The 26,590-nt window shown below is 40.4% G+C and overlaps 3 protein-coding genes across 5 annotated transcripts in view; 2 read left to right on the top strand and 1 right to left on the bottom strand.

Moving 5' to 3' along the window:
• LOC118270884 (GAS2-like protein 3) overlaps positions 1-14,499 on the top strand; it is a 57,299-nt gene extending 42,800 nt beyond the window's left edge. For both annotated transcript variants that reach the window (XM_035586658.2, XM_035586659.2), the window contains exons 3-10: positions 3,429-3,838; positions 10,099-10,223; positions 10,818-10,959; positions 11,234-11,435; positions 11,556-11,596; positions 11,685-11,797; positions 11,915-12,043; positions 12,134-14,499. In XM_035586658.2, the coding sequence (XP_035442551.2) occupies positions 3,442-3,838; positions 10,099-10,223; positions 10,818-10,959; positions 11,234-11,435; positions 11,556-11,596; positions 11,685-11,797; positions 11,915-12,043; positions 12,134-13,162 (2,178 nt within the window). In that variant the 5' untranslated portion in view covers positions 3,429-3,441 and the 3' untranslated portion in view covers positions 13,163-14,499. The remainder of the gene's footprint in view (positions 1-3,428; positions 3,839-10,098; positions 10,224-10,817; positions 10,960-11,233; positions 11,436-11,555; positions 11,597-11,684; positions 11,798-11,914; positions 12,044-12,133) is intronic.
• A 1,167-nt stretch (positions 14,500-15,666) lies between these two features.
• Positions 15,667-22,934, bottom strand: LOC118270886 (septin-2). The gene is made up of 9 exons (XM_035586660.2): positions 22,782-22,934; positions 22,290-22,407; positions 21,978-22,120; positions 21,426-21,612; positions 19,577-19,695; positions 18,193-18,385; positions 17,757-17,920; positions 17,310-17,447; positions 15,667-17,098 (listed from the first exon to the last, which is right to left on the bottom strand). Exons 1-9 carry the CDS (start codon positions 22,809-22,811, stop codon positions 16,931-16,933), a joined length of 1,260 nt encoding a protein of 419 aa, XP_035442553.1. The 5' UTR covers positions 22,812-22,934; the 3' UTR covers positions 15,667-16,930.
• A 344-nt stretch (positions 22,935-23,278) lies between these two features.
• Positions 23,279-26,590, top strand: part of LOC118270887 (neurobeachin) — a 364,981-nt gene continuing 361,669 nt past the window's right edge. For both annotated transcript variants that reach the window (XM_050695973.1, XM_050695965.1), the window contains exon 1: positions 23,279-23,570. In XM_050695973.1, the coding sequence (XP_050551930.1) occupies positions 23,412-23,570 (159 nt within the window). In that variant the 5' untranslated portion in view covers positions 23,279-23,411. The remainder of the gene's footprint in view (positions 23,571-26,590) is intronic.

The raw sequence follows: 26,590 nt of genomic DNA, 5'->3' as shown, positions 1-26,590 counted from the left end.
AAGTCTGTAATGAAAAAGCCGCCGGGAGTGGAGACCTTCACTGCTGCGTGTAATTTGCGTAAATGGACGATTTTCTCGAGCGACGCGCCCGACCGCCCGACACCGGCCCACCGACCAGCCCGCTCAACTTGACCTACACGATGTAGGGCTGGCCTGCTCACGTCTCGTGCACTCGCCAAATTGGACGTCGATGCAGATGGTAGCCCTGAGAGCCGAGTTAATGATATGTTATCTACCTGAGATACTCACAATTGCCTGTGTGGTTATGTAAGTTTCTAGTTAAATGGAAACTTCATTTAAAATCTCCACATAAATTGCTCTCTATGTGATAAGATATGAACCACCAACATTTATGTCGCTAAAATCTTGACACTACCTGATTTTGTGGCTGTACGACATTTACCGGGTCATCTAGTAAGTTACCAAATTACTTATCAATTAAATATTTATTGTGTGTGTTGTGCTGGCAACCCTATACAGCGAGCATGGTAAAGCTGCGCGTGGGCAACACTACATAGGTTCGACTACTTCATGGAGATTGATGCTAGGATAAGAGATTAAAGATCATGTTTATTCCGTCATCTAAAAAATAATAATTAAGTAGTAGTTTATTTATTCCAGTGACCACTTATAATTAGGTCCTGTACTTTAGTACTTTTCTTTTGGAATTCTGTCTATGTGACACATTATGTAATTAACTGAATTAAGAAAACCGTAAAATGCACACTTGACGTTTTCGACAGAAAACACGCGCACTAACTTTCATTTTCTTTTCAAAATAACGTTGACATTATCATGTAAGTTCACGTGATCCCGTGGTTTATGACATATTTCGGTTCGATATTTCCCTGCATTTTATGTAAGTGTTACGAATGTACGTTACGAGTTTACGACTCAACTTTTCAGTATAATATTATTATGTTTGCCCGACCTGTTATGAAGAAAACCGCGAGTCGCCTGCACCGCAATTCTCGCGTGCTATCTTCCATCAATAGAAGAATCGAGGAAAAGTATACTCTATGTTTTGGGCAAAGGGTACAATTTTGAAATAGAATGATAGTAATGACATGCAAAATAATGTCCCAATTGGTTGGAATCGATTTCCCCGCGGTTTCCGTGTCGCATCGCCGTTGTGCCGCCGGGACGGGCGCGCCGCACGCCGCGTGCTGCCGACTCGTCCCAGTTGCCTTCATTCACATAATTTACCCACCATGGGGGGAAATATTGTAATTTCATGGGAAAAACTCATTTGAATAAACGTTAAATGTGTACTTATTGTATTAAGTTTAAACTGTTATATGCCTGTTTGCAATATTATTTTATTTTTGCATGGAAATGAACTGTAAGTGGATGAATTGATTGTCGGTTGCCATTGTCTGCAGCTTACTTATTTTTTTTTTCTTTTAAAAAAAAACGTTGCCCCACACTAGGATTTTCTCCTGTGTCGTGGGTGCGTTTACAAACATACAAGTTCACATACACATGACACCCAGACCCGAAACAACAATTTGTGGATCACACAAAGAGTTGTTCCGTGCGGGAATCGAACCCGCTACCCGTTGCGCGGCAGCCAGTTGCCCAGCCACCGCACTAACCGTGCAGTCAAAACTTAATGAACCATTAATGTTGGAGGTATAAACATTTAGGTAATACATATTTTCAACAATGATTCCAAGTTTGTAAGTACAGCCCGTAGCCTGGGAACGTGCTCACGCGCACCACGCCACACACGACATAAAGCTACCAACACATGATATTCGTGAACCTTGAATAATCCGACAACTTCTGAATATTCATCACAGACATCACCCCGTATAATTCGACTCTAGTTACATAAATACGAAAGTGTCGTGTGTTCTGTGTCTATACAAGACATCGCTGCCGCCTGCCGCCGGCTGGGGGCGCTGGACTCGCCGGCTGCGCACCAAAGCTGCGCACTTACCAATTGGTATCACGGCGGCTTGTCGGCGTCGCTGCGCACCAAAGCTGCGCACAAGGCAGTTTTACTAAGACGGCTTGCCGGCGTCGCTGCGCAGAAATCTGCGCACTTCTCTTTCTATCCACGGCGGTGACGCAGCAATTTTATATAGTTTCTTTTATAATTTATAATTAATACAGTTTTATTTGCTCTATACTTATTTCGAGTTTTATTCACTGAAGCTATCGAAGAATACATTAACATTCTGTATACAACTGCATTTGCTCGTGTGCAGTGTGCAGTGCTCTGCTCACAGGCTTCCTTTCGTAACTGCCGCATGCTCCTGCATGTGACAATTATTGTACGGCGTGCAGTTTAGTGTCCGCCTCGACTCTCGACTACACTAATAATATGCAGTTGTCGCGGAATGTACGTAATGTACAATGAGCTATGATTATTGGAATCTATGTCACAGACTCACAGGCTGTGCTAGACCCTTTCCCTTCACACTTTATGAATTCCGGAGACATGTTCCAAACGCATGACTCAACGGTCGTTTCGTATACACATTTCTGACCCCAAACAGTTTATACTTAGTATTTATTAGTAAACTTGTGTCCCGAACATTTCTTGCTTCGATATTGAGCCGCAATGAGAACAATACCTCCGCAGGCGTGTACTTGTGTAGGGAGCCCATTCGTGTCACGTACTGAAGTACGTCGCATCACGACCGGGACGTATATGGGCAGCGAGTGATCTGCCGGCGACTTTTCTTTTGTCTTTTTACCGGCGACGTACCAAACTTCGGCGCCGATGTCGTGGGGACGCCATCACGCAAGCCGAACGTATGAAAATCCGCAGACAAAGACCATCCACCGCGGAGCATGCTTCGTGCAGCAGGAACCGTCGACCGAGGCACATTCAACAATGTCATTGTAAGGCTGCTTGTTTGGTAAACTGGTTACAAATAACTTGAATAATGAATGCAAACTGATTGACTTCGTACCTATAAGAAAAATATTACTTTAAAGTAACTTTACGAAACTGTAGCACAACAATAAATATGGGCGTTGCGCATCAAAACGAAACCGAAACACCCAATTATCATTCGGTAATATTATTAAGTTCTGGAGAACCTGTCTCTCGTCTGTCTGTGAGTAGCCTGCCGTCAGTGAGTGTTCATATTTTTATGTCAGAGAACACTTTGTGTCTTAATTAGTGTCTGTCAGCGCCGCGGAGCGACCTTCGCCTCATCATTAGTTAAGTTTGCCGAGCAACAGCGCGCGGCCCTTGTCAGACATGTAAATGAGGCTCGTGCACAAAATTGCTCCGCGAACCGAACTCTTTAAACTTCTTTTATTATCTAGTTCAGGTTTTTGTTGAAAGGCTCCATTATTGCGCGGAACGTTCATCAAAACCCTCGTTACTTATAATGGCCGCTGTAACTGAATGTTGTTGTTTACTTGTGGCGGTAACAATGGAGACTTATTACTTAATGTTGTTGTTGCAGGGAAGCCTTGACAATGGCGTATTACCGGTGCGGGCCGACGGCCATCGGCAGCCGCACCTCGTGGGGCCCGGTCACCTCGCCCACCTCCGTGGAGCCCAAGAGCTACGATAGGCCACTGAGCGGCAACTTTGATAGAATATTTAATGCTTTTGAGAGGACCAATGCCTTCGAGTACATCCGGAACTCATTTGAGGGAGGGAAAGAAGAGGAGGAACGTCATATCGGCCATGGAGACATCATAGTGAATAGAAAGATGAGCAGCAGCTTCGAGCGGGCAGACTGCGCGCTGGCGGCGCAGACTCCGTGCTCCGAGGACGAGGACTTCTACCGGGAGAAGATCCTGTACTCGCAGGCGAGGCAGCTGTTCCCCTTGCAGGAGGACCTGGCCGACTGGATCAACAAGACTATAGGTGAGTGGACAATTACACATCTATTTGTACAAAACTAAACCATGCAGCTGAAAGTAAACGTTAAACAAAGCCTGTAAATTCTGGACTGAAGAAAACGTTGTATGAGTTATATAATTTGGAACGAGCGTGAAAAATTGCAATTTTACGAGTTTCTCCGACCTGCAAATGCCATGTGAGTGCAAACGAAATGTTGCACATTTCGAGCCGCAGACTGCTTGCAATGTACGAGTGGTATTGGTTATATCATGCCACCAATCAATGTCAGGAAGTTTTCAGAAATTAACATTTGTTTAAAAACAAATGGCTTCATGCATAACATCACAAGATTGATATTAGTAGTCCATTCAATAATGATTAGCAAATTAATAAAAAGTAATATCAATAAATTCGAATCAAAATGCGATTAAGTCTGCCTCTAATTATTGAAATATATTGCAGCGTAGTACACAGGGCCAAGGAATGGTAATAATAAAGAACAATTTGTAAGGCGTGCGATTGTATCATCGCTGCCATATAGGTGAGCTCGCGGTGTTTTTGTGGCGAGCCGGCGAGTCTGCGCGTGGGCACATGACCACGTTGTGTTGATAATTAGCAGTTAAACTATAATACTGCCATCCCATGACAACACTCGCACATCGATGTGTGTGTGTGGGCGGACGCGGCATCAACATAACAACATAACAAACACTATAACTAATGAAGTTAACTACCGTCGCGGAATTATTCCAAATAAGCAATTATTTATGGACATATTATTTGGTTTTTATGATTATTTTTGTCGTTATTTACTAATGAGATTTTAAGAATTCATATTTTATTAATCACTACAAATATCTATAGTACTGAAATCTAACAACTGATATGCATAATACAATTAAAATCAACAATACTTATTTATCTGGACGTATTTTTTTTAGAATGTGCACGTACATTGCAATGTCCATCATTATACCAGTCTAAAAGTGACCCACGTCACATTTCTAGTAATAGTTAAGTGAAGGTACTAGGGCAGCACGTACTAGAGGAGGTGTGTGTGTCGAAGAGTGGCATTGCGAAACGGATGGACACCTTCACGGCGGCGCCGCCCACGTGCCACTCGCACTGCGAACACAAATGCGCAGATTAACGACGACACTCGCTCAGAGTGTCGCAAACGTGCTCCTACCCATCAAACGTACTTATAAGTAATAGAACGTGCAATAGAAGCAAGAAAATAAGATGCTATAAGGATTCAAATGGATATTGTATGGAAACCGAGCAACTCGTTATGTATTCGTTTGTAATGAGCGGCTTCCTTCAGATTTTCCTTGATAGTTATCGGAACGACACAACAGCAATAAAACGTAATATCGTCCCGACCTCCAGCCCTCTCATAAACTCAGTGTCTGAAAATATTGTTGATTGCGGCGTTATTCTCAAACTAATGTCATTACTCCTCACAACTTCTCGACGTCTGTTATTATGTCACAACATTATCATTTCTTTGGGAAATTCTTCCCTCCTCCGGACTAACGATATAATTCACGATAATCTCCGTAATGGTGGCATTATCGGAGATTATTGTGTCTTATAAACCAACATGGCACGCACGAGCCACGCATCGTGTTCTCACACACATCTCCTTACTTATTTGTCTGTCAGGTGATCATCACCATTACGTACTCCTACAAGACAATGTCAGCTTTGTACACAAGAGACAGTTATCAGTTTACCATGAGAGGTGCAATATGTTTGCACGTTGTTCAATGTTGCACGCTTCATTGGAGTCATGAATGTGCCGTGCAAGCGATGACGGGCGGTTTGATAGGAATGGCGTCACGAATGTAGGGCAGTGCGCGATACCGTAACATAGGTAAGGCGAGTGATTAGTAAATAGTAATTAGTGCAACGCATGATTGGATACGTCACACGCGAGTGCCGGCCGCGGCGGGTCACCGGCCGCCCGCCGGCCGCCGCGCTGCCTGCCTGGCTGACTAGTTGACGCCACAGGACCACGCAATCGTGATGTAACCCATGCATGTGCACTCACATACATGGTCTGCTTCGTATCTATAATTAGATCAATAGCTGTCGCGAGTTACAGTTTCAATGCTTTGTGTAATTGCGACGCCCTCGATATTGGAACCACAAATAGAACTACAGTTGAACTCTAACCAAAATTAGCGAGTGTAAAAAAATTACTTAAACTTTAGTACGCTCCCACTTTGGCAGTAAGTGCTAATTATATTATCTAGCTAGGAGATATGTATTTTAATTAGGCAGACAGCAATTTACTTAATTACCAGGTTAAAGTGCGCAGGGTAGGTACCAGGCGTGCATAAAATGCTAATGTTAATATTAGGCTGTCCCGTCAGCACAGTAGCGGTATGAACTGCCGCTGCCTAGACGCGGTGTTATGAATATTTAAATATTATTTTGCGTTTGGTAGAAGTCAATAGTTCGAGCGAATATTGCAGGCTCACATCAATTACAATTTAGTTGCTTTATCATCGCAATAAATATGATGGATGCGAATAATATTTCATATTAAATTAATGGAAACATTATATTCAAATACTGACGAATACTATGTTACCAATTGCTTTGCTTTAGATCTTAGATACATCAACATTGGCGCAGGACAATAACAATGGCCCAAACCGCGTGATCTCATGTCTTGAATGATTGTAAATGATTACAGCACGTAAAGTAACACCTTATAAATTATGGAGTTATTATTATTGCAATATAGAAGTTCCGTTGGCGGGCCGTTAATCGACGCAGGCGCACTGTGCGTCGCTGCGCGGGCGCGGGCGGCTCGGCTGGTCACCAGCATTGACATCCTTACGATACCGTTATTGGAATGCGAAAATTTATAATTAAGGTTAAATGCAATTACATATTCTCCATTTTAATAATAAGCTCTCTTTAATTGTGTGTTCGTGAATTCGAGATGTTTTCTCACGGACGCGAGTGGACCGTTACAATCAAATATGTGTGCGGAAAATGAATGTCATTCAACTAATGACATTACCCTCGGATGCGATCACATCATTGTTAATGTCATCCGGAATAAGTAATACGAGTATTAAGTTATTATTTATCGTATTTTCTCCAAATCCGTTGAGATTGTGTGCGAACCTTTCTGCACTGGGAAAACTGGGCAGTAAGATAGCTAATGCAGTTTACTGGAGGATTTTCAATATCCTAATTATGAAATCAGTTGTCCATCGGATAACTCTCGGTGGCAATATTTAAGAATGAATGCAGATTTTGCATTGTTAATGAATGTAGCCAGTTGTAGTAGCCACAGGTCATATGTGAGGCCTTGTTGCACTTGCTCCGACAGACCGACGTAATTATTTATCAGTATATATTTATTTTGAGCTGAGGTTCGATTATTGTCGCGCTAATTGCGAAGGAGAACCGCGAGACAGACCGGTTACTGTAGTACCACCGAAACATTGTTCTTGCCGAATTCATATCTTGTATTGAAGATTATTAAGTATTAACCTTAAGTAACCTTCAAGAAAAGAGCGTATTCCTTTTTAAAAGGCCTGCAACACACATGTGACTCCTCTGGTGTTGTAGGTGTCCATGAGCAGCGCTGTTCGCTTACCATCAGGTGATCCGTCTGCTCGTTTGCCTCTTAGCCCATAAAAATATGTATTGTTATTTCGTAGCATCCAAAAACTATGAACACGAAACAGGGGAAACAGGCTCAAATCTTGACACATTACCAAGTTTATTTAGACAGTATGACAAACGATGAATGATGAACATTACAATTACTGAGTAAAAACTAAAAACTGGCAATTTCGGACATCATCCATTTGAACATGTTTGTTTAGCTTGGTGATTGATGTTCATTGATTTCGATATGAGAAGAACCTTTGTTCAGTGGTTTAGTTTAAAAGGCGATTTTTTTAATGCTGCATACCTTTCAATTTATCGGGAGATCTCAGTTAGCTATACTTTGTTCTTACAATCTCGGCATGCGAAGTAGCGAGCCATTCGTCCGATCGGTAGACTTTCAATTAAAACATTTCAATAGGACTCGCGTACGTGATGCTTTGCAATCTTGATCGCTAACGAAACAACGCCATTGTTGCTGTGTGGCTGGAGTATCGTCCACTGCAATAATTATTGCAACCAACATAAAAACATAAATAAAATCGCAATATCTGCACTTACAGATTGTAGTATTTCTTTAATCGTTATAGTTTAAGTGGTTTTTTAAACATCATTAATTTTTACGCGTGCACGTTTAATGCATTCTAAAAATGCATAAAGATAAAATTAAATTACAGAAGAGAATGTAAACTGTTATCGTATGAGTAGGAACATGGTCGCGGACTATCTCAGTGCTATGAAGCCCTAGTAATGCCACGCAGATCTACTTGTAGTTTGTAGTCAGTGGGTGGTCCCGCACAGTCGCGCCGATATTATTTATCTTTTGCTCACGTTATACATAACACATGTATCTCCCGCGCATCCTTAAGCCGGTTCCTTGCGCCGGCGCACATACTGCCATGAGATTGCAGGTTGCAGGTACTCGCTGCACATAATAAATAACTTCATCGGCTCAGAATCTGTCGGATGATTCCGGAATTATACGATTTATTGTTATCGTGTGCTAAATCACCTGAAAGTTTTGTAGACACATTCTAAACTAAACATTATCGAACGAATGCTCCACAAGTGTCCATAACTACAGTGATCATATTATTATTGTCTTGTATCGGTTGTACATCAATTACTCAGAACAAATGTATTGAAGTTCGATAATATTCCTACTTAATTTATTTCCTCCGACAAATAGGCCGGTACCCAATATCGGCTGTTGTAAAATAAATTTACAAGGAGTGCCTTAGGGCCAAAGGTCGTCGATTAATAAGCCTCGGAGGTACCAGGGTAGCAAGAGACCGCGGAGCCTGTAAGATCTCCAGCGACTTAGGGTCATGAGAATGCGATCGATTTCGTTGCCTGCCTTAGCGTCCGTCGTGAAAGTTCACCGTCCCTGTTTGGCGCTCCGTAATTATTGCTGGGATTGCACACTCCGTATAGCTACACAAATATGGCAAGTTTATTTATATAACGACGTGTGTGATGCCACCTGTAGTAATTGAGTATTGCAGGAAGTGGATATTACTCCTCCGAGCAAACGAATTCATTTAGAAACGACTGAAATATTTTTTATATCTCGTAGCTAACTCTTGTAGTGCACATATATCATTCGTTGTTTATTACTCATCGCTTCATAATTCCGAATTATTTACTGCGCGTACTTGCTGGAAGATTTAAATCGCATTGTTTACGTCGCCGACGGCCGGCCGGCACGCACGGCACGGTCCGCGGGCCGCAGCAATGCTAGGCTCCAAGAAAATGGCAGATCTGTAAAAAGCCGTCACTCAATAATCAGTAACGGAGCCGGCCACCGTTACTCACACATTTGTTTTTATAATGTTTTGTTTGAGTTCTATGAAACTGAACTTACTTCCTGAATATAATACCAAGTTACCAATGATTTACAAGACTGCTATTATCATTTCCAAAGCACTACTAATAAAACAAACTTTTCATCGCGTTTAAGTAAATGAATGATATGCAACACTGCCATAACGTGGTAAACATGTCAGTATCTGCTTAGATGACGAGGCTGGCGAATTTCGCAATCATACGAATGAATATAACATGAGCCATTGATGTCTCTCGACTGCATACTGAGTGATGACCTACCATACAACGTATTGCATTGGTCTGTATCTACTACACTACATGTATAATTGCAAAGATTTGATGGGCAGTAAAACGAGGAACGGATATTGAACATTGTGTCAGGTGCTAGCCCAGCTTTACGACTCGCAATAGGTAGTTGTATCTCTAAAGCAAGTTGTTTGATAAACAGTTTAGATAAGTTTCCTTTCAGAACTTCTGGAAATGTTACGTTAATGGCTAAATGGTAGGAACTGCTGAAGTAAGATTAATGACGTCACTGTGTAGTACTTATGTCAGTTCCAGCAGTTTATTTTGCTTCGAAAAATTATGCTTTCTGACTGAAATTGTGTTAAACTACTCCTTAAACTTGTTCTTTGTTATCACACATCTTGGCAGAAGTCATGGTCATCGTATCTAGAGTGGTGCAACCGTCACTATGCGATTTTCTAGCATTGTGTTTGGGGGCCTGATCATTTAATACAGCGGTGGTCCGCTATGCACTCTAGTACTTTATCCTTTTCTTACCTAACATTTCCTAAAGTAGTATGTTTCATTGTTTCCAGGTATAACGTACCTGACGGGCGAGAACTTCCTGGACGTGCTGGACAACGGCGTGGAGCTGTGCCAGTTGGCCGCCGTCATCCACGACCGCGCCAGGGAGGCGCTCGACCAGGGACTCATTGTGGGGGTCAGTACGATACTTAGTACATTTCCCACATTCAGCTTCAGTAATCAAATTTCTCTATTGTGTGGTTGTCCATTTATCTTTATCATCAAGTTTCGAGTTAGCGCTGAGTTTTCAATGAGAAACAGTTCGATTAAATGCCATTATTTGATGTCTACCCTTAGGGGCCGTTCAAGTATTACGTTAGCACTATGGAAGGGTGGGGGGGTCTTTGTTTTGCTTATTTTGGATGACATGGGGGGTAGGGGAGTCTAGATGATGATTACGTCATCAATAGTTATTTACTTTTTTACAAAAATGGCAACCCTCACATTGTCTATGCTTGAAAACAAACCGCATTTTCGGGGATTCCCACACGCATGCACTCGCTTTAGAACCGATTCGGATATTGCCGTTGCCGATTTAAATAGTTTGGTTAAACTACAAATGCTTTTATACTGGCGCAACTATAATACATACTTAGATAGGGTGGGTATATAGCGCGGATTTTTCTGAAGATAATAATGTGGTCTACAAAATCATAGTACATTATTTTGCTCCTTTCGACATGATGGTATTTCATATTGTCACAATAGTAAGAGATTGTGTTGTGTACAGCCGGTGCCCCAGATCCGCGGCCGCTGCTGGCAGCGCGCGGCGCGGCGCAGCTTCTTCTCGCGCGACAACACCGAGAACTTCATCACCTTCTGCCGGGAGCTCGGCGTGCACGAGAACCTGCTCTTTGAGAGCGATGATCTTGGTAAGATATAACATCATGTCCAGCACAATACAGTTACTGGGGATAAGTCCCTCCTATCTGATTTTATTTCAAGATTTTTGGAGTCGGCGCAACTATTGTCTCCTTCCATCTTATAAGACTTTATCACATCTAAAAATCCTTTTTCTTTCATGTCGTTTGTCACACATTCAGTAATTTTTTGGTCATCCTCTTTTTTTCCATCCACATTTCGGCGCTCGACATTGTTTTGTTATTGAAGTAAATGGTATTTAAGTATCTTTTCCTATGTCTGCAGTGCTGCACAACCAGCCGCGCCAGGTGATCCTATGCTTGCTGGAGGTGGCTCGCCTCGCCACCAAGTTCAACGTGGAGCCGCCGGGCCTGGTGCAGCTGGAGAAGGAGATCGCGCTCGAGGAGCGGGACTCGGGGCTGGACTCCGCCATGTCAGCCACCGCCTGGCAGTTCAGGGACTCTTCGCCACCACCACGCGATGAAAAGTTAGTTTACAATTCATACTATGTACTTATGTTATATCAAAAACTATGTATAATATCTACCTGTTGTTTGTGTGTATCATTTCAATATGTAAATAATGCAAACTATTGTCTATTCCTCAGGTCTGCCAATGAAGTACCACCAAAGACACCAGATCCAGACTGTAAGTACTTCCACCTAATCAATTGACACATTGTAATAAACTTGAAGAGAGATTTCTCGATCCTAACAAGCTGATGTTTGTGTAACAGCGCAACTGTCGGCGGTGGACAACGCGGACGCAGAGAGTACCAAGTCGGAGGGAACTGTCGCCAGCACCGACTCCGACGTGCCGCTCAAACCCACCAACGAACTTGATAAGAGGGTATGTATACTTACAGCAGGAGACCAACATACAGATCTGTAGAGCTGACACTAGTCAAAGATTTAAAAACTGTACTGGGTGAGATACACATTTTCACGAGTTCTCTTGTCCCATCAGGTGCAGTTGGTAACCCGGCTGATGGAGCGCGGCTGCAGCTGCAGCTCGGGCAAGTGTTCCAAGTTGCTGAAGGTGAAGAAGGTCGGAGAGGGTCGATACAACATCGCCGGGAGAAATGTTTTCATCAGGGTGAGTTCATTTAAAACAATATATTTAACCTAATCGTAGCAATAAGTAATATTATGTTCTATTTTAACAATACTTTGTGATGTATTGCAGCTGCTGAAGGGGCGCCACATGATGGTCCGCGTGGGCGGCGGCTGGGACACGCTGGAGCACTTCCTGTCGCGGCACGAGCCCTGCCAGGTGCGGCTGGTGACGCAGGGCCGGCGCGACGTGCTGCCCGTGCCGCTGGACGAGCCCGCGCCGCCCGCACTCTCACCCGCCAGCAGTAGAGCCTCGCTCACCAAGGAGTGTTCCGTAGCCGGCACCGTCTCACCCGTCGATAGCAAAGCTTCCTCCATCAGCGGCAAGACGTCTCCCGTGGAGCTCCGCAGTGGCCGCTCCACGCGCGCTTCCAGTAAAGCCAGCAGCGGCAAGAGCTCCCCGCTGCCAGACCAGCGCCGCACCTCCACGCCTGTTAAACCAGCCTCTGCCAGGAGCTTGCGTTCCGCTTTGACTCTCCCTCTGCGCGCCGACTCAGTAGATGGTCGCTCGCCCAAGTCCCCCGCAGCGCGCAGTAGGAAGCAGTCTGCACCGTCCAGCTTCAGCACCCCCAACACACCGACCGGTAGATCTGTTAGAACGCCTCCCGTAGAGCACAGGAAATCACTCACCTCCGCTGCTTTGGCCACCACACCCACCACACCCAAGAAGTCACGTAGTATGAGTCTGGCACACGTACAGAAGGACGACAAGAGGACATTTTGTGGCACCGACCGACTCAACCAGGTGAAGAAAACCAGGAGTACCAGCGCAGCCACCACCCCCACCGACACCGCGGCCGCCAGGAAGACCCGCAGTCAGAGTCTCGCGTCCACTCCCGTCAACGAGCCCAAGAAAACGTTTAACGGGACCAATGGCTACGCTAAAAAGACTAGAAGTATGAGTTTGGCGACTCCTGTAGACTTCAAACCACTGAATAAAAGTATTTCCGTGAATGGAGCGATGACCCAGGCTGCCATTGAGGAGAGTATCAGACTGTCACTGGCGGCCACCATCGCCGACGACACCTCCGCCAAGAAACCGTTCTTACACATTAAAGCCAAATACAGAAGTCCCCCGCCGCGGGAGGTGCCGCCCAGATAATAAATACACGCGTCAATTGTTCATTCCACTAGTTTTAAAGTTTGACACACTAAGCTAAGGCATCGGTATTAAAGTTCAATTAGTTTTGGTAATGTAAGCATTATTTAGATCTCTTAACTGAGCAATCTCGTGTTTATCATCTCGTTAGTTTTGTAGGCGCTGTAATGTAAGTCACACGTTCATGCACTCCATCTGTACGGGAGAACTAGTCATAATGAATTTGTTATTGTAATTGTAATGTACGCTACGATATCTTTACTTTAATCATAATTTCCAATTGCAATAATTACTCTAATCTGATTATTCTTTGAGTTTCGAATCTTTATTATTTCTGAGAATTATTTTAGTTTTATTTTCTTTACGTGTGTGTGATAATAATTTTATAATTTCGCATTTTTTCATTTGACAATAAAGTAAGTGATTATGTAGAATTTGTTTTTGAAATTGTGTTTATTTTATTTTGAATTTGATGATTGTTTGGATTCAGTGCTGCACAGTAATGGATGTATAATGTAGTTAGGATAGCGACACACGATTGTGGCCTCACGCGCATGCGACCTCCACGGTACAAATATTGTTGTATAATCCACACAAGGTATATTTTCATATGAATCGATAGAGGATATTTTTGCACTGACAATAGGTATACAAGCACTAGATAGACAGTATTGAGTCCTGCGACACTAAACATAAGTCACTGTGTTCATTATCATTACTGGACGAGTACGATAGTGATAGTCTTAGGAGTCGACACAGACTTAATAGTCGATCAATTTACTATTAGAAATTCGCTTTTTGAAGTTATAGAAGTTAACCAAACCTTCCCTACTTATAAATTAAGAGAGAATGTTTGAAGTCTGTGAATCCGTACACTGAGATATTATTATAAGGTTAGGAACCTCGATGGTCTTCCAAGTTATGCTGTGTCAGTGGAACCAATTATCAAAATATCAAGTATGTAGTAGGTACGTGTATGTCACACGAGAGCGAGAATGAAAGATAATATATGCAGCATAACTACAGTAAATTAATGGTCCATACAAACGTACGAAAGGTACAGAGAAAACAAAACAAAAAGGTAACATATACCTTCCTTACCATGGCCCTTCTCGAATAATTTATCTAATATATCATTGATACAAGTGATTCAACCATTTTATTAGTCCTATTGACAGTATCTAGAGTAGCTTTAGACTTGTGAGAATAATATAATAACCTGAGCTTAGCGATATACTATACAGAGTGATATACATGTAACTGCCGACCTACCTATCTGCAATACTGTGCCAACGTTTAATTATGTACGGTTGATAATAAACTTTTTGATATTCAATTAAGTAGTTGTTTTATTGATGCACTGAGATTGGCGCACCGCGACACCTTGGCGTATAATGTACACGAGTTGAACTAGTGCTTCGTAAGTAGCAGTTGATTCATAAAGTCATCTTGGTACTTAGAACATCTTTCTTGAACGTGTTTACCAACAGTTTCCACTAATCCCCCTATTTATAAAAACAGTCAACGCCCAAAATATGTAAAGAAGTAACTGCTATTGAATATTAATAGTTTGATAAAACAGTTGTTCAAATGCAAATCAGTTCTTCACCGATTCTTAAAAGTAAAATTAGAATCAAAAGGTAAGTAAGATCAAGACATCACAACTTAATAAGCCTTAGTAGTGAATGCATCAGTTCCCTGTATGCGCAGTGCCGGCGGCAGGCAGCAGCGAGCGCGGGCGGCGCGTCGGGCGGCGGCGCGGCGGGCCGCCTCGTGGTGCCCGTGCGGGCCTCGGTGACGCCGCACAAGCGACGCTACACCTACTACAACAAGATGTACCGACCCATGTGCTACGAACTGCCGCGCCCGTTCACCATCTCACTCGTCTAGCACTACATTACACGGTGGAATTAATGTACAATGCCATGTGGAATTATTATTAATACTGGGATAAATGTCTATCACTCACGTTACAGAAAGACAAGGCGGTACTGTGTTTCCTATAATTTATGTGTGCCTAGTACCTTTACTTCATCAAATAATTAAATTTACATCTCTCATCAAACAATCGGGACACCATTCGCCCACTACGTTAATACAAACCAAAGATAGTGATAAATCTTTAATTAAATATTGATACAATAACAAATTGTGTTAATTGTAATTTTAGTGTAATGAGTCGCATAGTTCTCAACAGACCAATATAGCCAAACTGTATAAATAGCATGGCTGTTGACTTTCATGATAAAGTTTGTTCACTCGATTCTAGTCATATTTTAAGTTGTACACAATTGTTTGTCAGCTCGACTTCACTAATGGAGGTTGTGTGTTTTGATAATAAATTGAATGTGTTTGGATTGTAAAGTTTCGATTTGACTAGATGAGTTCGTTCCCGGACGCCAATCAGCTTCTTCAACTCCGAGCGGAGCTGACCCAGGTAGCTACTGGCGAACCGGCGCGATCTGCACCTTCTAATTGTTATTTTTGTGTCAAATAAAACTATAACATCATTTTAATATTTATTTATTAAATACCTTAATCAGGTAATACAAAATAATTCAAAATTAAGTATAAAATTAATTTAAAGTAGGAATGACTGAATAAATGCTATGAGAATAGTTCATAATTATATCCGCCTATTGCAACTCGCATAGTTTTACTTAGTTCCAAACACTAGAGAGCTATTACAATCACGCTCCTTCAAAGTACAGTTAGTAAAGCGTTGTTGTCGATATCCAATTAACTTTTTATTGTAAAATCTAAGTAAAGTCAAGTGCGTGCGAATCGTTTACAGGCAATAGTAAATATTATAATTTATTACGTCTAGCTATTTCCTTAGTCACTACGGTAAATAGGCAATTTTATTACACGCGATGTTATGTCAGTACATAATAAACTATGATAAACATAACTATGTTTATTACAATCATATAAAACTAAGGACTACGCATACTGGGGTACTCGAGCATGCAGCGGGAGTTACGGGCCAGGTCGCACATACTCTACTGACACTTGTCCAACGACAAGCGCCGATGTGAGACGCCCATAAACACATTCTCGAGTACCCCTCCCTACAACTACATCTTGTAAATAAAATAATGCTTAGTTATCTCATTTAATACATTTGGTAAAGTCACTCCGCATACTTGATTAAATCATTTGGCCAATTACACTTAGATATAATACAATCACTGATGTGTCATGAATCGATTAGGATTTGATTTAAAATGTCCGTTTTGACACTACCAGTACACTCATCAATATTTGCATATTCATTTTGACTTAAAAACGCGAAGCAAACGTTTCGAATAGGATTTCTAATTTGCGCTTCACAATAATTCTATACAAGTTTCAGATAAAAGCATAAATAAACAAAGGAAGAGATAAGAAAAATGTGACAAAATAAAAACTAAATCAAAGCGAGATATATGATTTACGTACGATTTTACGTTTAAACATGAATGAAATAGATTTGTTCTATCATATTATTGATTGAAAATGTAAATTGTAAAAACTTACATCGAGACTTGTAAATTATAACTATTTACTCACGCGATAAAATGTAAAAACCTGCACTCAGTTGTCACACGATCAATAAACTACTGATATAGTTGTTATCTTGAAAACTTATTGTAGTATTACGGTAATATGGAGCGGACGACGCATGCGAGAGAATTTGGACTCTCAGCATAGAAAGATAAAAAGAAGTCGTCTGCTGAAAGTTGCATGTGTATGTTGCGTGTTACGTTACATGTGGCGATGTGTCCCACGTTACTTCTTCTTGCTCTTGCCGAGTGTGAGCGTGTGGTGCGACTGCGCAGTCTGCTGCTTGCGCCGGTTGAACTCGATGGTGTCGTCCTCGATCTTCTTGCGCAGCTCCTCCAGCCGCTTCTTCTCGTCCGTGTGATCCTTCTTCAATTTGTCGAATTTCGCGTGCAACTAGAAAATTGATTTCAATTTATTTTACTATCTCTCAAGCAACATTTTCAGAAGAAAGGGATAAAATATTATTACAATGTTACACCCACTTTTAACCGGTATGTTATGAATCCCATTTAACATAAATTGTCACACACCAGACACGGAAAAGCTATTGACTACACCTTGTAACAGAGATCTCTCTTTTATTCAAGTAAAGTGAGGAGTATACCTCTTTCTCAGCCTCCTTGAGCTCGGCCTCCTTCTCCTTGACCCTCTGCACGAACATCTGCCGCATCTCGTCCTCCTTCTGCTGCAGCTCCGCGAGGTGGGCGCTGCGCTTCTGCTCGAACGTTTGCTGGAACGAGACCTGCGGAGACCACAGGAAATATTTGTTGGCAAAATTGGGAATATAAAAAAAAAACTGGCCTCCAGTAAATGGACAGTCTCATACGAAACAGAAAACTGAAACTTAGCTTCATTCATAGGCGGATGCTAGGGGACACTAAGAGAAGATTTCCCAAAATTTTCACGAAAACAGTACGACCAACCGGGAATAATTTATTTGTGTGTAAGAAGTCACTGACAGAAGTTAGTTCTCAATAGAGTAGTAATTCTGATTCTTTCATTTGTAAACTCCAAAATTGATGACATTATGATGACAAAATAAGTATCTTACGGGTTTGTTGTCTGCGTCGACGTCCGTGAAGCCCATCTGCTGCAGGCGGCGGCGGCGGTAGAGCTCGTAGTGGCGCGCGTGCGTCTTCTCGCGCAGGTCCTCCATGTTCGTGCGGATCAACATCTCGCGCAGCTTCACGAAGTCGCAGTGGGACTCGTTCTCCACTGAAACATTGAAGGCAACATTCAAAGCTACTGTTTGTATAATAATAGTGGTTTTGCACACACTATGGATGTGACATCTTAGACGTGAAAAGTCAAAGTCAAAGCATTTATTTCAATTAATCCTAAATAAGGCACTTTTGAAACGTCAAATTGAATTGTCCGTCAGTCTGTCTGTCAGTGAAGCTAGGCGCTCGTTCCAAAGTGTAGCTTCGAATGGAGAAGAACGAGCAAGAAACTCCATAAAGGTGATACAAAGTTAGTTTATGACTTACCCTGCACAGTACCCCAAGGGTATTGCCTGGCGCGCACGGTCTTGTTCCCGATCTTGACGAAGTCAGTGGAGCCGACCACTGCGAAGGGAATGTGAGAGTTCATCACGCTGTTCACCTCCGTCACCGACTCATCATCCACTGGGAACTGGTAGATCTCCACAGAGTTCGCCTGCAGTTCTTGCATTATTTTAGACTGGAATCAAATGGAAAGGAATTAATTAGTCATTCATTTTATTAATGCTAGTATAAAATTACATAAATAATGTCATGCCTTTAATTTTGATACCGAACACATATTCAATGTAACCACTTAAGTTTTGAGTCCTATACTGCCATGTAATAGGACTATAGGATGCAGGTGATCCTATGGCCGTAGACTGGGCATTAACCTTTGAAATTAAAATATTATAGTAAAAGTGGCAATAGGAAGTGGAGTGTCATCATACTCATTATACTTGCAAAACAACCTGCACTGCAGTCATTGCATTACTACTAGCTAGATACCTACTATAAACAAAGTATCAGTTTGTCCAAAACACTTAAATTGTATATGAATTGCTTTCAACCTAAAGAGAAGATTTAAACCATCTTTATAATTAGCAAAAAGTGAATATCTCACTCCAATCTATACCTGTCACTTCAAGAAAAGTATGGTACGTTATATTTTTGGAATTACAGAGAAAGTCGAAGTTAAACACATGTGTAAGGTTTAGTCAGTAATGCACAAGGAAATGAGTCACAGCATATACTTGTAAAACTGCATGAATCATGTGGACATGCTGTACAACTACACATTATACATTTACACAGCATTGTAAGATGCAAGTTGTACAAGCAATGTGTGTGTTTGTCAGCTTGTGTCTGTTGCTTGTTGACAATTAATGATCTTACTTGTCTGTCAATATTTGTAGTTAGTGTTAATTATATAAGGCTTCATGTAATATTATTGTGTAAGATACATAAAATTGTTATATGTAACTAGTTATAATATTGTGTGAATCTAAGAAAACCTGTATATCTGTAAAGGACTCAGTCTTATGAAAAGCTAGCTAGAGTAGCTTGTCAGTAATTGTCAATTATAAACAGTCGAAGTTAGTTCCCAAGCGCCCATCATCGGTCAAGATTATTCTCACAACGAATAACATAGCGGAACGCAATCAAGTTCACTTTAAAAATAGCCCAGCAGTAAATGTATGGTAAGTAAAGTAGTAAACTTTCACATGAACTGGCATAGTTTACCAAAACGGGTACAAATAGTTCCTTGACACCATATTAACCAATACATGCAACACAATAACTACACGTGACTTTCGACAGACATATTACTATATTTATGATTTCATTGAGTTCTACCCTTATGACTTATGATGAATGAGAAGCATACCTTGAACTTCTGCAGCTCTGTCTTGGAGATGGTGTCAGCCTTGGCGATGATGGGGATGATGTTCACCTTCGTGTCCAACTTCTTCATGCACACCAAGTCTATGGACTTGAGGCCATGTCCTGCAAGTCACAACAGAAATGTTACAATTGATTATTTATCTTTCTTTTATAATGATATAGACTTTCCCTATGGTTTTCGTTGAGGCTTAAAAGTTTGATTACGAATATTCGAAAGCAAGCCATTTCGACAACTTCGTTTTGAAGAATTAGTGTGTAAACAGTGATAGTTTCCATAAAGAACATATTTATGAAACCATTAGTTAGCTGCATAATTAATTTCTCTAGTTTGTTTAAATGAGAAATGAAATTTAATCCAAATAGTGTGTGTGACACCACCGAGAAATGGCGCACCGCAGTGTAGCGTGGCGACAGGCGTCAGGCCACACGCAGCAACTTCCGTTATCACTCACTCCTTATATCTGCGCGCCCTTTCTCTACCATATACAAAGCCACACATTGTATCTACTGCGAGTGACTGTGAGCAGTTATAGATAGTTTTATTGTTATGTACTGTCTCAAAACTTTCATCATAATAATTTGTAGCAATCAAATGTTACAGGCTAAATAAACACGCTACCTAGTAATTGCACTGAAAGTAGACTATAGCTGCTTTATTAATTCGAATGCTCAGTGTACGCACTGAGCATTCGATATATTATTTAATTGTACTGTACGCAGTAGTAAGTTATGATATCGAGGTAGAAATAAATAAGGAAATTAAAAATAATGAAGATGTACAAGTCGTACTTCGACGATAAATCATAATATCCAGTCAACAAAGTAAACACAGTTTAGTAAGTACATACAAGTATACACTGTCTAATTAGGTGTAAAGTTACGTGTGTGTATCACGCATGCTTGGCGGCGGTGGCGCTGCACTTGTTTTGTTTACATTCCACCAGCACTGTGTGCTCACAATCTGGGGCGAGGAATTACAAGCGCTTCCTATCACACCACTAAATGGAGATAAACAAACGAAAGCAGTAAGCTAATGACGATCACCGGATTGACTCGCGTTGTGTGCATCATATGTTTAACTGATAATAATTTTCTAAATATATGTATATCAATTAAATCGTAAGACTTTATTGTTATTTGCTTTAAAATAATCACTTATATGAATTACTAGAACGAAGAGAAAAAAACGAGGAAGGCAATACTGTAATCTCGATATAAATAAAATTGAGCAATTTTCCTCAATCACAGTTGTAGTAACAAGAGCAGGTAAAGCAGGCATTATTCAGGTATTGTATTCGATCTCGTGTGCTGTGCAGTCCCGTTATAGTCTCGAGGGAGCGGTACAATTCGAGGACGGCATATAGTATGCCGCGCGCGGCCTGAATACATCCTACGTCTACATCGAGCGCACGTGTCAAGGACAGCTCGTAAAAATGTCAACCAGTGGGCCATCAGTTCTATACAACAACATGTAGTGAAAGTTCATACTGTACTAAAATAGTAACCCAAAATAAATTAACAATGTCCTTGTCACAAAAAAATATTAAAGAAACAAAAAAATGTTACTGTTTAAACTCCTGTTTGAGTAAAAATAATGCACTCACTTAATAAAATGGCTACTTAATCAATTACTGATAAAAACGAAACTGATAATGTTTGTTGTAACTGATGTCCTTGTTTGCACATTCATTTAACCTGTTAGTTCAATGTAACTAACCATAATTATGTACTAAATTAACATACCAAATAGTTGTTTATGGGATAGGCCTATATCCAGCTATGGATGGTAATTATCTGACGATGGCAATGTGTTATGGTGTATATAAACTTACCGGTAGGACAGATGAAGTACAGACAGACATGCAGCCTGCTGTCATGGTATTGGGGCAGGGCTCGTTTGATCTTCAGTTCCTCCTGTAGGTAGGCCTCGAACTGCGCATCAATGTAGTCTACCACGGCTTTGAAACTATCCTCCTTGTTCACTTGGTCTCCGTAACCCACTGTGTCACAGATGGTCAGCTGCAAAACAAGAGTTATTTATATATTTTATAAGTTTATACACAGTGAATGAATATAACAGGAAAATCAATAATTCAATCCATGAGTATTTATCACAAGTTGTTAATTAATTTTAGAATAGTCCAGAAGATAGTCAATAGAAATATTCTAATAGGAATTCATTTGTCAGCTACAGTTTTTTTTTGAGACATGTTTTCAGCTTAATGGGTTTTTGAAAACTTTAAAAAAGTTAGGTACATGGCAGTAAAGCAAGTCCACCTTGACTTAGGTTTTAATATTAGGCATTTAAATCTATATTTATACATTTCTATGAAATTATACAAATGCAACAAATGAAACAGAGAGTCTTAAGATTACAATCTTACCTTTAGTCTAACGCTACTCTCCTGCAGCTCATAAGTGTGTGCCTTCAGCTTCACTGTAGGCAAGTTGTGGGGACTCGGGACTGACTCAAAGTTGGTGTTGAACAGGGAGTCCATCAGGGTTGACTTACCGAGCCCTGTCTCACCTACACATACATAATTACATTTGTATTTTGTTCATTAAATAATAGTATAGCAAGCATATTAGGATGTAATGATTAATGAATGAGGTTACATGTTAACCATGGCAGAGATAAAGTAGGCGGCGGTGATTAGCTAAAGTAGGTAAGTACAATAATTAGTCACTGTCCTTACCTATGCACAGGATGTTGAATACGAATCCATTCTGCACGCTCTTGTTCACCAGCTGGTCAGGCAGGCTGTCGAAACCGACGTGCCCCGACAGCTTCAGGGTGCGCATCAGCGCCTCCATCTAAAATTCATAACTTATCTCAACACCACTGACCGAATTCAAACTATTTTATCGAATGACTCGACCCGACGCATTCGGGGATCTAACGTAATTGGCGCAATTAACTACGTAAACGCAATGTTTGTTGTTTGCACACCGGTCGAAAGGAATGTTATATTTACTATTCTGTAACGATAATAAACACAGTAATGGTTTCAATTCCAATTTTTTTAGTCGGAAGAGCAACGCCCTTAGTTTGAATTTTCTTTATTAAAAACTAAACAAAAGGCTTATTTCACATTGGGTATCACTAGTACCTATTAAATTTTATAAAATTCACTATTGTGTTTCTAAAATTAACAAATATAAACAGAAATACACATAATTTCACTCACTTTTTGAGGCTCAACGTCGATCGCCGCCATGTTTACTTTTTGACTGATTCTAACGAAGTGACATAAAAGTGGCTTTACTTCAAACACCTACTTACTGCGTTTTGTAACTGTAACTAACTTCACTGTGAACTTAATTTTGCTGTTTGTATTTAAATTCAATGAAATACAACAAATACTTGAAATAATATACAGTAGAATCAAAACTAAAAACTTTACAATTAATAAATATCTCCCAAATTGTCGTCAACTAAGAAATATCAGCATGTTACATTTCTTTTTCTATAATTATTTGAAATAATTGCCATGAAATCAGTGACTTATTATAGTAGTTAACCAAATAATAAGAAGCTAAAAACCCATACTAAAAATGAGATGAGAGTCTGTAATAACCTTAAGAAAGTTTAAAAAAATATTAATATTTTCTACCATTTTCGTAATGACAGATGGTTTAGTAGAAATTTAAAGGTACGATTCATGTAATCGCATATGGCAACATCACCTTAAATCCAAAATGGCAGAATGCGACTTTGGTGTGTTATCATGTGAGCCGAAGGAATAATGTTTTCTTGAATTTAATGGTCGTAAGTGGATTTTAAAATTGTGTATCAGTGAATTGTGACATAATAAACCATGGCGGACTTAAAATCGCCGCCGTTTAGTGATATCAAAAGACCTGAAGAAGTGGTCAGGATGACGACGAACGATAGCCTGAAATTCGCTGTTCTTATCGGGCTGATTGAAGTCGGACAGGTGACCAACCGGGAGGTGGTGAACACCGTCCTGCATCTGGTAAGTCGTCACGCAACTTTCCTCCACAGCTACACCACCATCGTCCAAGTGCATCAATGTGAAATTCTGATTAGAATCTGGTTAGAAAGGTTATTGGATTAGACACCTTGTATTTTCATGTTTTTTGTTATACTACTTTAGAACTACAATCAAATGTATATTTTATTATTCATGGTGATTATTTATTACCCTAGCGATAATGCAGTAGCGTGTAGCCGACCGAGAGCCGCGTCTATTTTCATTGTTTTTATCGATCGCGTTTGGTCGTGAATCGCAGGATCGCGCGGCCAGCTCAGCGGCAGCGGCCGGCGAGCGAGCTGTTTGTTTTGATATTTTACTGCCGGCCGTGCATACTTTCTCGGCGAGCCACCAGAAGGCTACCGATTCACTTACGTGCATTTACGCATGAAGCCGTATTGTTGATTATCTGAGGTCGGTACACCGGCCGTAATTGATGCGTAAAACAATGACGTGGATTTTACCTTGAATGCTAAAATTATAAGTTTTTAACTAAGTATCCTCGTAGAGAAACCTAAGCCATGATATAACGAAACTATGTCAGACCATGCGCGTTGCAATAAAGAATAGTTACCTATCTACCTATAACTTGTAAAGTCCTTGAAACTTCCTTCAGAGTTCTAGAACGTTGACACTAAGATGGGAGTTGCAAAGAAGTGCCATAAGTTATGCACGGCACATACGCAAGTGCATACCTCCCTACCTACAAAGAATTACTTATTATCACGTCCTGTAACATTGTTTTGAATGCAGCATTGAATAGATTAATAACTAGGTACATTCCTATAAGAAAATAGAACTTACCTGATACCTAAGTAGTTAAATTAATTTTCGTTTCACAGATTTAGGTCGATATAATTCTCACGAAACTGACAAGACTTGGTTTTCTGACGACTTCTTTTGCGCAGGAGGTTATGTTTTTGTACACCTAATATAAACGTGCATAGTGCACTTGAATTGTTTGGTTTCTACATCGGCATCGTTTGTAGTAAATATTTGCGATAGTTATGTACTTAACCTCTACCTCAGTTTGTTTACTTAAACATTTTTACGTCAATGTTTAATTTGATAAAAGTCAAGTTGTATGTAGTTAGTAGTTATTGCAGAAGCCTCAAGATTCAATTGCCTATTAGGTAATTCGATTCAGTACCTACCGAGCTATTCGATTGCCTGAAAACCGGTTAAACCAGTTTTCTATCATGTTGGTTCTGCTGAGGTCTGTCTAAAAACTTTGTATCCACCAAAAATTGTTAGCCTCATAAGTGAAGCATCAGATAATGTGATTTGTGCCATTCATATAGATGGACTCCTCTCTTTATCACCGGCTCCCACGTGATAACCTACATAAATAAGATTGCTATAAAGTCACACAACTATTTACTCGTCTGACGGTAATTGCTCAAATTGCGGAATTGTGTACGAGTACGTATGTAACTAATGTTTTTGTGTATGGACAGACGAGGTAAAGTATCGAGTCATTCAATATCACACGGCGTGTATTTTTATCATGATTGAGTAATCTACGATCTACACGACCGGTTGTTACTTGTCCGCTTCATAATACAGTCTATCGATTACAAACAAGCTTTTGCTTTGAAAAATATATCGATACAATTAACTACCCAACTCGTATGGAATAGGTTCTAGGGGTTAGTACCCCTTAATGAGACCATTTCCATACCAGACACGGTTGAAAATTAGTCAGTAACTTATTAAATGTTTCAAGTTATCTTATCGGTAAAGTTCACGAAATTCGTGAATAGTTAATCCAAGATGACTTAATTATACCTAACGCAATAGACCGTTAAAATGCAAATGTGGAGTAACAAAATTGTATAAAACAATGTTTGTTTGAGCATTTAAAATTGCAACGACATAATTTCTCCGTTCGTACTTGACCGCGACCTTGCTCTATGCAGTCGAGAACCAGTGTTTTTCTCCCAACCAGTCGGCCCGCTCCGTCGACACTCGACATCGATCTAAGAACACGATACTGTTTTTATTTTGTTACCAACAGACGCATCTTTACATCATTTATATTTTTAATGTCTTTATATGTAAACTGGTTTAGCAGCGAGGACCGTTACTCCAGAATAGATAATATCATATCCACATTGATCCACAGTTACAAATACAATGTATAAACTTCATATGTAATCCACTTAGGGATATTGGAAACCGATGCTAATGCATTAACACGAGTAAGCATCAATGGGTATTGGTAATAAGAGGTGAACTAGCGTGGTCCGGAAATATTTCCGCTCGGAATAGCGTCGCTGTAAACCAATTAAATATGACCCGAGCCCGGAATATAAGTAATCTCCACCCGCAAGGGTTAATGGCACGGCACACGGGACTCGCCTGATTAATAAATACGTAGCACCGTTTTATTTCTAATTAACACTCATGCAGAATTCCTGTACCTTTCCTATTGAGGTTACATAGATCTAGTTTTTTTTTTAATAAATATCTTATTATTATCACTGTAACGTAGCTGCTGGGTTGCAGAATTTTCGAATTTTATGTCACAAAATAATGCTCTCTCCATTATCTTTTTAACCATATGGATGTAAGAGTAGTGTTGAAATAATGTTTCTCTGTAGAATGTTCCCGACGAGCGCGCCAGGACTGGCAGGAAATTGAAAAATTCAGTTCGTTCAATCCAGACAGTGCTGTGCAAACAGGGAAATGTCTAGATGAGATACCACTATCTACCATATGATTGAATGCCAATATCTATGAGAATAGCTAGCTAGCAATGAGAACTGAATTCTGGCATAGATATAATATGTAATTTGATGATAAATCGTTTATTACGCGTAAAGAACACATTTAAATATTGATATAAAAGTAGAACACGTTACGTTTGATGGTATTTTAAACGAATTTGTGGTTGAAACGAAAAATATTATGTGCTTGGTTTTAGATTGTTACCGATTGTAAAAAACACTAGACGTACAGATGAAAAAATTCTAGACAACATCTTATTTGAACGTTTTGAA

This window comes from Spodoptera frugiperda, chromosome 9 (genome assembly GCF_023101765.2).
Source record: "Spodoptera frugiperda isolate SF20-4 chromosome 9, AGI-APGP_CSIRO_Sfru_2.0, whole genome shotgun sequence".
NCBI classification, from domain to species: Eukaryota; Metazoa; Arthropoda; class Insecta; order Lepidoptera; family Noctuidae; genus Spodoptera; species Spodoptera frugiperda.
The sequence above is the reverse complement of the archived record's forward strand: the minus strand, read 5'-3'. Positions and strand labels throughout refer to the sequence as shown.

Coding starts and splice junctions, on each gene's coding strand:
- LOC118270886 (XM_035586660.2), bottom strand. CDS start 22,811: ATGGCGGCGATCGACGTTGAGCCTCAAAAA. Junction 19,696..21,425: donor GTACTTCATCTGTCCTACCG/GTAAGTTTATAT, acceptor TGTGACTTGCAG/GACATGGCCTCAAGTCCATA. Junction 17,099..17,309: donor TCAAGGAGGCTGAGAAAGAG/GTATACTCCTCA, acceptor TCAATTTTCTAG/TTGCACGCGAAATTCGACAA.